General features: G+C 45.0%; 2 protein-coding genes across 4 annotated transcripts in view; one reads left to right on the forward strand and one right to left on the reverse strand.

Annotated features, from left to right (window-relative positions):
* TMEM53 (transmembrane protein 53) overlaps window positions 1–10,353 on the reverse strand; it is a 34,325-nt gene extending 23,972 nt beyond the window's left edge. Inside the window, exons 1-2 of the mRNA XM_011284662.4 lie at window positions 10,217–10,353; window positions 9,742–9,798 (exon numbers count right to left, since the gene is read on the reverse strand). The gene's annotated coding sequence lies outside the window, so the exon portion shown is untranslated. The remainder of the gene's footprint in view (window positions 1–9,741; window positions 9,799–10,216) is intronic.
* Window positions 10,191–13,007, forward strand: part of ARMH1 (armadillo like helical domain containing 1) — a 37,362-nt gene continuing 34,545 nt past the window's right edge. Inside the window, exons 1-2 of one of the 3 annotated variants that reach the window (XM_023258619.2) lie at window positions 10,191–10,321; window positions 11,350–11,577. In XM_023258619.2, the coding sequence (XP_023114387.1) occupies window positions 11,372–11,577 (206 nt within the window). In that variant the 5' untranslated portion in view covers window positions 10,191–10,321; window positions 11,350–11,371. The remainder of the gene's footprint in view (window positions 10,322–11,349; window positions 11,578–13,007) is intronic. The other 2 variants (XM_023258620.2, XM_023258621.2) reach the window with 2 other exon arrangements.

The following is a 13,007-nucleotide window of genomic DNA, read 5'->3' on the forward strand; positions in this document are numbered from 1 at the left end:
ATGAGGGTAGGCCTGGCAAGAGGATGAAGGCAGAGGGTTTCACAGGAGGGAAATGGGAGAAAGGTGGTCTCTGGGGAGAGGATGGAGGGAAAATAAACTGGGGGAAAGATGGGGCACATGGAGTCTGTAGGGAAGTGATGGGTGGCAGGAGGGATCTGTGAAGAAGTTATGAATGGGGAGCAGAAGGAAGGGACTGAGAGAAGGAAGTGACAAACTGTAGTACATCTGCCCTGAGGGAGAAGTAAAGGCCAGGACACCCTCTGGCTAGGCCTGAGGTCAGAAGGAGAGTGTTTCTTTCTCTGTCTCTCTTCTCCCTCCCTCTCTCTTTCTGAATGGGGAGCTAAGAGTGAGGAGTTAGGATGGGAGCCCAAGGAGAAGATCTCTATCCCATTCTGCAGATGGAGCCTGCAGGAACAGGGCACACTGACTGCCTTGTCTCCAAGGCCATCTGGGGACAGGGAGCCAGGCTGGCAGCCCATGCTCTAGAGGCTTCTTGCTTTTAGAAACGTGTCTTTGATTTAGGGAAAGAGAGCCCTCTGAGAAATTTTATTTAGAAACAAGACCAGGTGACCTTTTGGTTTTTATTACCTCTGCTCGTTTGTCACTAAGGACTTTTGACTTAGTACAATAGCTGGGGTTTTTGAGATTTTGTGATCTTAGTTTCCCTGCGTGAAGAAGAACCATTTGTCTGCTATAGATATGATTTATGGGGGAGTCCAGATTTATTAATCACCTCTGAAAATGGAGAGGAAATTAAAAACAAAGAGTCCACTCTGGGCTGAAGACAAAGTAGGTTTGTCGTCCTTGCAGAAGACTTTGCCAAGGTTAAAAGGCCACAAACAAACCAATTTGGACCATGGTTCCTAATCCGGATTTTAATTTCATGTGCTTTGATTTTTTCAGGCCATTTTCTCTCCAAGGTAAAATAATGACAATTTTAATTGGCTGCCACTTACAGAGAGATTCCAATAAGCATGATGGCATACATATATTTTTCTCTGGCATTCCATGTGTGCTCTGGTTCTTATGATCAAGCTGGTGAGGCTGACTTTTACTGCATGCTGCATGCCATGATCGGTTGACTATAAATTAAATCCTCTTTTCCAAAAGCCATTTTCCATTAGTGCTAATTTGTTTGCTTCTCATTTCCACTGATCATTAGAGTCTCTGCTTGTGAGCACCAAATTGGAAATAATTTCTTTGACATTTCAAAAAAAAAATCTCCCCTTCTTGAATGCCATTTGGCTGTGCAGCTAAAGAACATTATGGTTTGCAGAGGAACAGTTCACTCCAATTACAATTTAACTGACCGTTCATGGCACTGAATCCCTGTCCTTAGTGTCCAGAGATGACACCGTTGCTGACATTGCTATTTCCTGTCATAGCTGTAAAATGCCTCATAGACTTTGCACTGGCCTTCTTGGATGGAGATTCTGCCACCCTGCACATGGTAGCTTTGGGAAGTTGGTAGTTTTATGGACCTACATATCATGGACCCTCAGATATAACCATCTAAAACAGGAGCAGGCTGATTTCTTCACTCATTCACCCAGCAAGCATTTATTAAACATCTATTTTGTGCCAGGCATTATGCCAGGCCCTGGGGACACAGAGATAGGGAAGACCAACCCCTGCCCTTGAGGAACTCACACTCTACTGGGATGGATGGTTAGTTTTACAGCATAGTAGGGGAAGAGGTGGCATAGGTGGGACCACAGAACCAAGAGCCCCTAGTTGTCTTGGGGAATTAGTCAAAGGGCAAAAAGGAGGCTGGCCATTCCCCAATGCAGAGCATCATTGAAATAAAGAGGGCCTGGAAGGGTCTGGGAAGTTGAAAGGTGAGATGAGGTTAGCCCGGGGCCAAGTTTGAAGGGCCTTGTATGCCACGTGTTGTTTAGAGAAATTTGGGGGTGAAGAATGGAGGGAGGGTAGAAGCTTGAAGGAAAGATCATCAAAAAAACGTTATTTACCTATTGATTTTGGTTGGTGAAGATTGAGTAGGTGTTTACAAGGAGTCAGAAATGGGGTGCCTGGGCGGCTCAGTCGGTTAAGCCTCTGAGTTCAGCCCAGGTCATGATCTCTCAGTTCGTGGGTTCAATCCCAGCATCGGTCTCTGTACTGACAGCTCAGAGCCTGGAGCCTGCTTCAGATTCTGTGTCTCCCTCTCTCTCTGCCCCTCCCCTGCGTGTGCTCTATCTCTCTCAGTCTCTCAAAAATAAATAAACGTTAAAAATTTTTTTAAAAAAAGAGGAGTCAGAAAGATGGAAAGATTGAAGGTAGAAGGGCAGACTCTAGCACCCATGGAAGGGCTAGGTGCTGACATGGTAGGGTTGAGAATGGACGGGAGAGAAGGGCCCTATTTTCTCTGTTAAGTAGGAAGCAAGGTCAGCTGGGCATCCTTGATTCCTCCCCCACTTTTATCCTTCAGTGCCAGTCACCAGGTCCTGTCGATTCTACTTATGTGGCATTCCTGCTCCTCTCCAGCCCTACTGTCACCAGAATCTTTTGCCAAGATTAGGGGAACAGCCTCCTAACTGGTGCCCCATGTCCAGTCTTGCCCCCTTACAATCATCTTTCCACACCGCAGTCAAGAGATTTCTAGAACAAACTCTTTTCTTGTCACTCTTGTCTTAATACCCTTTAGTACCTTCACGTGGCCCTAGGGATCGAGGGCAGACCCTGTAGCACAGCACACACAGCTCTTCATTCTCTGGCCTCTGCCTATTTTCACAGTTTTATCCCTCGCCACTTCCATCCTCATACTGTGGCCAGACATTCTGAAATGGTCTCAGCAATGAAAATAGGAGCTAAGTTTTATGTTGGCCCTTTGAGGTATCGTCACCTTTTCTCAGGTAAGAGAGCTGAAGCCTAGAGAGACGTTAAATACTTTGCATAAGGTCAAACAGCCTGGAGGCGGGAGATCATGGCGCTCTAGTGTCTATGTTCCTAACAACAGCCCTGTACTGCCTCCCACCTGGAATTCTTTAAATATGCCTCACACTCTCTCACCTCTAAACCTTTGCATATTTTATTTCCTCTACCTGAAATACAATTTCATCACCTCTTCACCTGGCTGGCCATCTATCATAGCCTTTCAGCCTGGAGTAGTACTGTAGAGTGCTTTTAAGAAGCTCTCCTGTGGAGCACCTGGGTGGCTTGGTCAGTTGAGCGTCCAACTTCAGCTCAGGTCATGACTTCACGGCTCATGGGTTCGAGCCCCGTATCGGGCTCTGTGTTGACAACTCAGAGCGTGGAGCCTGCTTCGGATTCTGTGTCTCCCTCTCTCTCTCTCTCTGCCCTCCCCCGCCTGTGCTCTGTCTCTCAAAAATAAACATTAAAAAAAAAAAAAAAAAAAAAGAAGAAGCTCTCCTGTGAAGTAAGAAAACCAGAGAGGGGACTGGAGGGAGACATGGGGTTGAGGTAGCGGGTTTTGTTTTCATTTTTGCTTAATTTTGTTTTAGGCTAGGCAATAATTAAGTTAACAAGAAAAATGCCTAAATAAAGAGTGCAGTTGAGGATACAGGGGAGAAGGGGGCAGTGGGTGGAGTGAGGGCCTTAAGAAGGCAGGACAGATGGATGGAGAGTTCTGGGAGAGGGAGAAGGAAAAAAGGACAGGTGTGGGTACAGGTCAAATGGGAAGAGTGAAGAAGACTGTGAGGACATTCTTGCCTCGTGGTTTTTTGTTAACCCAGGAGTAGATGTCCTGAGAACAGATGGAGGAGGTGGGAGGACAAGGAGCTTGCAGACGTCACAGGCGGCTCATCATGAGTGTGAATGTGGGGTTGGTTAGAGGTGCAGGTTCAGGGTCATTGGAATCTAGATTCTGTGCCTCTCCTACCTGCTTCAACAGATCCTGGGATTTACTCCATCAGAGCACTTTTCACTTACTTTTTAAGTCGTGATTTTTTTTTTTTTAGTTTATTTATTTATTTATTTTGAGAGAGAGAGAGAGAGAGCATGAGTGCATGTGTACAAGTGCAGGGTTGGGGGTGGACAGAGAAAGGGAAAGAGAGAATCCCAAGCAGACTCCACCTGTCAGTGCAGAACCCAATGTAGGTTTCAATTCCATGAACCATGAGATCATGACCTGAGCCGAAATCAAGAATGGGATGCTCAAGGCGCCAAGAGCACTTTTCATTTTTCATTAAAATCACCAGGTTGCCTTTCTCTCCACCCATCAATCTCTAAGCATCGTGAAGGCAAAGACTAGATTTGTCATGTTAACCAGGCCCAATCCCAGTACTTGGCTGGGAATCAACACCCAGGACATCTGTTTAATTAATTACTGTGTGAAGTTAAGGAAATTAAATGCTCATTATGAGCACATTATGTCAGATGTCAATTAAAATAACCCTTGTTGAGCACCCATTATGTGCCAGGGATGATACCAGCCACCCAGATTTCAAAGATAGAGCATGTTGATGTTGAAACTGCCCAGCCGTGAAGACAGGTGCCCAAACCATCATGAGTATCAGGGAGTGGCCCATAAATGAGCACCGAAGCATAGAAGAGGGGGAAGGACAAGAGGCTGGACCTCAGAGGAAAAGAAGTAATTTTTTAAATTTATTTTTATTTTTTTTTTTAACTGCTGACTTTTTTTTTTAAGTTTATTTATTTAGAGAGAGAGAGAGCACAGGAGCAGGGGAGGGACAGAGAGGGGGGTGGAGAGAGAGTCCCAAGCCGGCTCTGCGCTGTCAGCACAGAGCCCAATGTGAAGCTCAATCTCACAAACTGTGAGATCATGACCTGATAACGAGATCAAGAGTTGGATGCTGGGGCGCCTGGGTGGCTCAGTTGGTTAAGCGTCCAACTTCAGCTCAGGTCATTATTTTGTGGTTCACAAGTTTGAGCCCCATGTCAGTCCCTGTGCTGACAGCTCAGAGCCTGGAGCCTGCTTTGGATTCTGTGTCTTCCACTGTCTCTCTGCCCCTCCCCTGCTCTCTTTCTCTCTCTCTCTCTCTCTCTCTCTTAAAAATAAATGAACATTAAAAAAAAAAAAAGAGTTGGATGCTTAACTGATTGAGTCACCCAGGTGCCCCTTTTTATTTTATTTGAGAGAGGGAGAGCGCACAAGCAAGGAAGAGGGACAGAGAGAGAGAATCTCAAGCAGGCTCCACATGCAGCACAGAGCCCAACATGGGGCTCGATCCCACACCCCTGGGATCATGACCCGAGCCAAAACCAAGAGTCCAGTGCTCAACCAGCTGAGCCATCCAGGAACTCCGAAAAGAAATGATTTAATATGGGGAACTTAGAGAAGGGTTTGAAGCATGGGAAAGAGGGCAGGCTCCTCTCAACTTCCACTGGAAGCCGTGACTTGGGGCAGGGGCGGAGGAGGTCAGATTTCAGTTGTGGCAGAATTTAGAAGTTCTTTGGGCTGAGATGTTTGAAACTTTATCTTGAGACTAATGAGGAACAACTGAAGAGTTTGAAGCAGGGAAATCTGTCGGATTTGCATTTTTTTTAAATCTCAGGTGACTGAAGATTAGGATGAGGTAAACCTGAAGATCAGGTAGAGGCCATTGCAGCAATCCACATGAGGGATGATGGGGTCAATGAAAGTAGTGGCAGTGGAGATGAAGATAAATAAACTGATGGAGATTTAGGAAGGCCAACTGGCAGAACCTGGCAACAGCTCAGACAAGGAGGGTAAGGGAGAGGAATGTGTCAAAGATAGCTCTTGGGGGGAGTGCCTTGGGTGGCTCAGTCGGTTAAGGTTAAACATCCCACTCTTGATTTTAGCTCGGGTCATGATCTCACAATTTGTGAGTTCAAGCCCTGCATTGGGCCTGCACGGACAGCACAGAGCCTGCTTGGGATCCTCTCTCTCCCTCTCTCTCTCTGCCCCTCCCCACTCACTCACTCTCTCAAAAATAAAAATAAACAGGGGTGCCTGGGTGGCTCAGTCGGTTAAGCGTCCAACTTCGGCTCAGGTCATGATCTCGCAGTCCATGAGTTCGAGCCCCGTGTCTGGCTCTGTGCTGACAGCTCAGAGCCTGGAGCCTGTTTCAGATTCTGTGTCTCCCTCTCTGTCTGACCCTCCCCCGTTCATGCTCTGTCTCTCTCTGTCTCAAAAATAAACATTAAAAAAAATTTTTTGGGGGCGCCTGGGTGGCGCAGTCAGTTAAGTGTCCGACTTCAGCCAGGTCACGATCTCGCGGTCCATGAGTTCGAGCCCCGCGTCGGGCTCTGGGCTGATGGCTCAGAGCCTGGAGCCTGTTTCCGATTCTGTGTCTCCCTCTCTCTCTGCCCCTCGCCCGTTCATACTCTGTCTCTCTCTGTCCCAAAAATAAATAAAACGTTGAAAAAAAAATTTTTTAATAAAAATAAAAATAAACATTTTATATATATATATATATATATATATATATATATATATATATCTTGGGTGACTAGGAGAGTGGTGAGCTAATTACTGAACTAGGGCAACAGAGGGGAAGGAGCAAGTGTGAGGGTTTGGCAAGCTCAGCCGTGGATTTAGGATTTGAAGAGTGTGTGAAACATACTGATGAGGATGTCCACTGGTCATTTAGATACAGGCATCTGGACCTCAGAAGGGAGGCCCAGGCTGACAGTGTGGCTTTGGGAGACCTAAAGTCTGCAGATGTAATACGAAGTGATTAAGTGGAGGAGGCCAGCCGGGAGATTACAAAGCGTGAGAAGACAACTGAGAACAGAACAGAGCTGCACAGGAGCCTGAGGAGGATCCAGTGAGGGGTAGAACCAGGGAGAGTGAGGTCAGGAAAGAAGTGTTGAAAAGGGAGTCACCCACAATCCATCAGAGGTCAAGCAAGATGGGACTGCGAGTTAGCCACCGAATTTGACAATAAGAGGTGTTTGGTGACATTTTGGAACACAAGGGAGAGCAGAATCAGTGCTTTTGGTTTAACGGAGAGAAGATGGACTCTGGAGTTACACACAAACCTGAGTGCAGTTTCCGTTTCCACCCCTGCTTAGCTGTGAGGCCGTCGATAAATGAGCAAACTTTCTAAACCTTAGTTTTTCCCATCTAGAAACTAGAGATAATAATAAATACTTCCTCAGGATCTTAAGAGGATTAAAACAATGTCCATAAAATATATGTGACTAGCTCTTATAAACACTAAAAAACATTAGTTTCTTCTCCCCACCATCATTCCATCTCTCCTCCCTTCACCATGAAAGATACAGAATGTATCCCCTTATATTTGGTAGTCAAGAAGAAGCTCAGATACAGAATTTATCCCAGCCACTCTCTCCCGAACGTGGCACATTTCTCTCCTTTTCCCACTGTTTTCTTCTTTTTAGTTCTTTTTTAAATTGTACTTACTGGTTATTTGGTTTGGGGTTTTGGGCTTTTTGTTTTGTTTTGTTTTGTTTGTAATCCTCATCAAGTCCTATTTTGAAGAAAAGCTGAGATAAAAATAAATAAGTGGCCGGAGGCTCTTGATTCAACATGACTGCCATCCTGTACCTCCCCTACTTCTCCATACCTCCCTAACATAACACTAAAGAAATACAAAAAGGTATTACAGCAGATGAAAGCTCGATAAATATTTAGAAAGCAGGTAGGGAAATGTTACCTGGCTTGAAACACCCTAAGAAATCACAGACAAAGTGCCAGCAGGGGGAGATTACCAACAAGAAGCAAGTCAGTTCACCTAGTTTAACTTCCAAAAAGCTTAGTGCCTTGAAGGCACGAATTAGCACATGTTAGAATGAGGTGTGGGGCTAACAGAGGGGAACTGGCTGAAATCTGTATGCAGGGCACTTTGCCCCCACCCCAAGCTCCTTCCTCAAAAGCCACATGGCAACTCTAAACTCTCTTGCAGCATCAGAAGGAAGGAAATTGAACCCTGGAGGCCCCCATACTCAAGAGACCTCAGGCATAGTCTGAAGGGCAGGGATGAGACATAGGGTGGAAAACTGAGTGTCGGAGGGAAAGCCTACACACTGCATTGGGGCAGCCCGAGCCCCTCACCTCGTCCCAGGCATCTAGCACCCTCCAGCCTCTCGACCTGTAAGGTAGAAAAGTCCTGAAGACACCCAGAAGGGGTAAAAAAAAAAAAAAAAAAGCCCCCACTGACATTTATGTGTTCTTCAATGAAAAGACTGGTTATTGCCTGATAAAGAAATTTCCAAAACCCGAAGGAACATAGCACCTGATCAAGAGAGCCCACCAAGGGCCTAGAATACTAAGTGAAAAAGACCTGCACCAAGGCATACGGTCATACAATTTCAGAAAAGTGTTTAAAAGCATCGAGAATGAAAAAGCAAGCCACAGGCAATGGCACATAAATCAGAACATCAGACTTCTCAACAGCAACAAGGGAGGCTCAATCTGAGAGGAGTTTATTTCTTTTTTTAAAACATTTTTTTAAACATTTTATTTATTTTTGAGACAGAGAAAGACAGAGCGTGAATTGGGGAGGGGCAGAGAGAGAGGGAGACACAGAAACGGAAGCAGGCTCCAGGCTCTGAGCCATCAGCCCAGAGCCCGACGTGGGGCTCGAACTCACAGACCGGGAGATGGTGACCTGAGCTGAAGTCGGACGCTTAACTGACTGAGCCACTCAGGCGCCCCAAGAGGAGTTTATTTCTAACATGGAATTATATACCAAACCAATCTAACACGAGGTCAATATACTTTCAGACTTTCAAGGACGCACACACACAAAGTCATTTTCATTTCTTAGGAACTACTGAAGAATATACTTTGGGAAAACAAGAGAGCAAACCACAAAGGAGGAAGAGGTAGATCCAGGAAACAGAACAGTCAACAGAAAACTGGCAAAAAGGAAATCCTAGGACAACATTTGTGTGCCAAGCTTGGCAAGCAACCAGTCTAAACTAGAGCAGAAAGACAGAGGTCTGTGGGAAAGAAGTCGCCAGAGAAGGGGCTCCTGGGTGACTCAGTCAGTTGAGCGTCTGACTTCAGCTCAGGTCATGAGTTTGAGCCCCACAGTGCAGAGCCTGCTTTTCTGTCCCCTTCTCTCTCTCTGCCCCTTCCCAGCTTGCTCGCTCTCTTTCCCTCTCAAAAATAAATAAACATTTAAAAAAAAAAAAAAAAGTCGCCAAGGAAAAGATGGAACTGATCTGTTAGGGATTGAACATTTGGAAAAATTGCCATGTGTTTGGAACATTGGGAAGAAAATAGCCCTAGGTACTCAGAAGTCTAAACAATTAAAAAAAAAAAAAAGAAACAATTGTTAGCTCCAGGTTAAACCAACTTGTAAGGAAAGAAAATGTAATAGTAGTTTACGGCTTGAGTGGACAGTATTTATTTACCTAATCAATAATGTAAACACTAACTATTGATTTAACTATAAATTGTGGAAAACTATATTATGAGGATAAGGGGAGAAGAAAAAATGGAAGTTAGCATGGTACGAGAAAGCTAATTCCTCAACTGTCAGAGTAAGAAATAAATACTGCCTAAAACAGATAAATTAAGTGAGGGTGATGTAGGAGTTTGCTGGGGCTGCCATCACAAAGCACAATAGGCTGGGTGGCTTAAACAATGGATATTGGTTATCTCACAGTCTGGAGGTTCTGATCAAGGTGTCTGAGATCAAGGGGTTGCAGGACTGGTTTCTCCTGAGGCCTCTCTCCTTGGCTCCCAGTCTGACTCCAAGTCTCATGTTCTTCCACTGTCACAAGATCTGGGGCTCCTCAAGGGCCCTGGCAGTGCTGTATTCCACCCCACATGTCCCGCAGCGCCTCACACAGTGCTGCGTGATGGGCCTGCCCCACATTACTCACTGATGGACAGCTGAATCACTGTGACCTTTAAAGCTGCCATTTGTTGGTTTTCCTTTCCTGTTAAGAAAAGATTAAGAAAGGGAAGATCCAAGGAAACCTCAGGATCCAAAGTGGGGAGAGCCCAGCTGCAAGTGTCCCACCCTCCCTGGCCTAGAATTGCTGGGTGCATCTCTGATGGCACTTTAAATTTTAATCCTGGAGAGAGTCCACCCACGGCAGCAGGGGGCAGTGGGGTGGGCACAGGGTGCTTTTCTGCTTCTTAAACCTAATGGTGGTGTTTCAACTCCTCTTCCCTGAGGTCCAGAACGGCCATTCATCCCCATTTTCTTGAGGCCTGTTTGGATGCTGAAGGTGGCCACGGCCTCTGAAAGTTATTCCCAGACTTAGGGCTGTAATGTCATTAACAGTGATTGATTCCTGATCCTATGAGGGATTTTGGTCATTTTTGTGTTTAGGGTGATCCACAGTTACTCACCTGGCTGTTAAGGCTGACAGGATTTCGTGGTTGTCTCCATCCCTGAGGCTACGTGGACGCCCTTCCTGAGAGCGCATATCCAGTGTCCTCTGGGGAGTAGTGGAGGTTGGTGTGTATGTATGTCTGTCTCAGTGTGCCTCAGATTATTGCTTCCTAATAAAATTCTGATAGCTGGGCCCCATCAATATCTCAAATACATGTGAGGAAACGTTAATTTAGAATCAATTTTAGGATGTTTCAGACTGTAAAGTCCTTTTAACTAGATCTCTGGCGAAGATGTAGAAGCACTTTATGGGACTGTAAATTTCATGTTGAACAGTCTTCGTGAAATACACATCTCCCCTACACACAAGCTGTTCTCTCCATATCAATCATGGCCACTGCAAGTAATGTTTCACAAATATTCTGTAAATCACAGAAAACCCCGTGATAATGTGAAATATGACTTTCACTTGTCTGTTAGACAAAAGAATCACACATGCCTCTCTCCCATCAGCACTAACATTTGTTATGGATAATAACACTTTCAATCACAACTATTTTTGGAAAACGGGTTGATTTTAAACCTTCCCTCCCCCACTGAAAACACTCTCCCAAGGACACAGACTCCTACAAACCACAGCCCATTAATCCAACTATGGAATGGGAACTTTTTATTCTTACTAACTTTTTTTAAAGTTGTTTTTAAAAGAGTAGTATAAGAGCCCAAGGCACAAGGTTAAGGAGCATTTTTCCTTGGCCGATTGGTATGAGAAGGGCCAGGTCTCTAAAGACCCCAAATCTCTGACACTGTGTGAAATGAGGGGTGAAAGAGACCCACGTTTTTAGCAAGCACCCTCATCTCAGCTGGCATCAGCAGAGGATCCAAGGAGCTAAAATCTTAGCTCTTAAATGTGAAGCAGATGTTTGCCACCTTGATATTCTTCATGCCATTACAACACAGCTAGATCCTGCCTGTTCAAGTAGGAGGTGACCTATTCTAGAGGTATATTTTGAATGTTTCAACATCCATGTGGGTGACAGAGACTCCCCCTGCCTCCCGCCGATTGCTGGAAAAGCAAAACCCATAGAGTAGCCCACGGGACTTGCATGGTTCTAACTATTTTGGTAACCTGTTTTCCTTCCCTCTGTAGCGAACTTCAGGACTGACTGACCATGACTTCTATAAAGGAGCAGGCAGCCATCAGCCGGCTCTTGAGTTTTTTACAGGATTGGGACAATGCTGGCAAAGTTGCAAGGAGTCACATCCTCAACACTTTCATCGAGACCAATCAAGGCAAGACCGCCCCTGAACTGGAGCAGGAGTTTTCTCAGGGAGCCAGCTTGTTCCTGGTACGCCTGACCACCTGGCTTAGACTCATGTATCCTTTGCTGAACAGAAATAAATTGGGCAATCTTCAAAGGAGAAAAGGAATGAAGATTATTGAGGGAGCTCTTCTCTTGAGCCTAAGATTTTAGATCAGGACATCTGGTGATCAAAGTAGTGTCCCCGAAGTCAAGAACTCTCTCCCTTCCTGTCTTCCCAACTTATATCTTCATTCTCACCCCTAACCCCTTCCACTCCCATAAGATTTGACATGGGTATTCCTTCCATCTGGGGTTGTCCTCTCTCTGTCCTCAGGAACCTTATTCTTTCTCTCTGGTGGCCTTCACTTTTGCCTCCCTACCAGCTTTTTCATTGGCATTTACATATGCTCAAATCCCTTCTACCTTAAAACATTAAATTAAATCCGCATCTCAAACCAGTATTCCACCTAGTTCCTGCCTTTCATGGTGAAGCTTCTTGAAAAGGTTATTGACTTTCCCTGTCTATACTTCTTTACCTCCCTTTTCTCCCCCACCCACAGCAGTCTGACTTCTGTCCCCTTCACCGATGCAGGTCTTGCCAAGGTCACAAATGTTGTTCTAATTGCAAAACCCAGTGACTACATCCTCAGTCATTATACATGACCTCTCAGTGGCATTTGTCAATCAACCATTACCACTTCTCAAAACACGCTTCCCTGAAACTAATATAATGTTATATGTCAATTATACTTGAAAGAAAGAAAGAAAGAAAGAAAGAAAGAAAGAAAGAAAGAAAGAAAGAAAGAAAGAAGAAAGAAAGAAGAAAGAAAGAAAAGAAAAAAGAAAAAAAGAAGAAAGAATGCACATATAGATCATCACAAACAAACAAACAAAAACTATATACTCTTCCCTTGGTTTCTGTGACACCAATTCTCTTGGTTTTCTCCTTTATTTCTCTATGTTCCAAATTTTCTTCAGCCATCCCTGAAATGTGGATGTTTCTTGGGACTCCATCCATGTCCCTCTTCTCTGCTCACTCATAGATTCTCCCTGAGTGACCTAACCCATCGTTGTGATGTCAACCCCACTACTGTTAAAGGGCTCTCAGTTGTGTATCCCTGCCCACGTTTCTCTCTGGAATCTGAGTTCCATACCTATTAATCCAACTACCATCTCCACTTCTATTCCACAGAATGACTCTCATGTTTCTGGCTTGGGAAACTGGGCGAATGGGGTGCCATCATGTGGGAAGAGAATCCAAGAAACGAGGGAGCTGGAGTTGATAAATCTGGTTTGGGACATGTTGTGTTTGAGGTACCTTGCTCAGGAGCCCCAGAGACAGATAAGGGTTGAAGACAGATTTGACAGTTTGAGTTAGGGATGAGTTTGTGGATATTCCTGCTGGGTGCCCACAGCATTCCGCGGATCATCTCAGATCCTTTTATATATTTTTCTCCTTGCCTGAACCCTCCCCTCTTCTCTAAACCTCCTCTTAATTTGACTA

Source organism: Felis catus, chromosome C1, assembly GCF_018350175.1.
Source record: "Felis catus isolate Fca126 chromosome C1, F.catus_Fca126_mat1.0, whole genome shotgun sequence".
Classification (NCBI taxonomy): Eukaryota; Metazoa; Chordata; class Mammalia; order Carnivora; family Felidae; genus Felis; species Felis catus.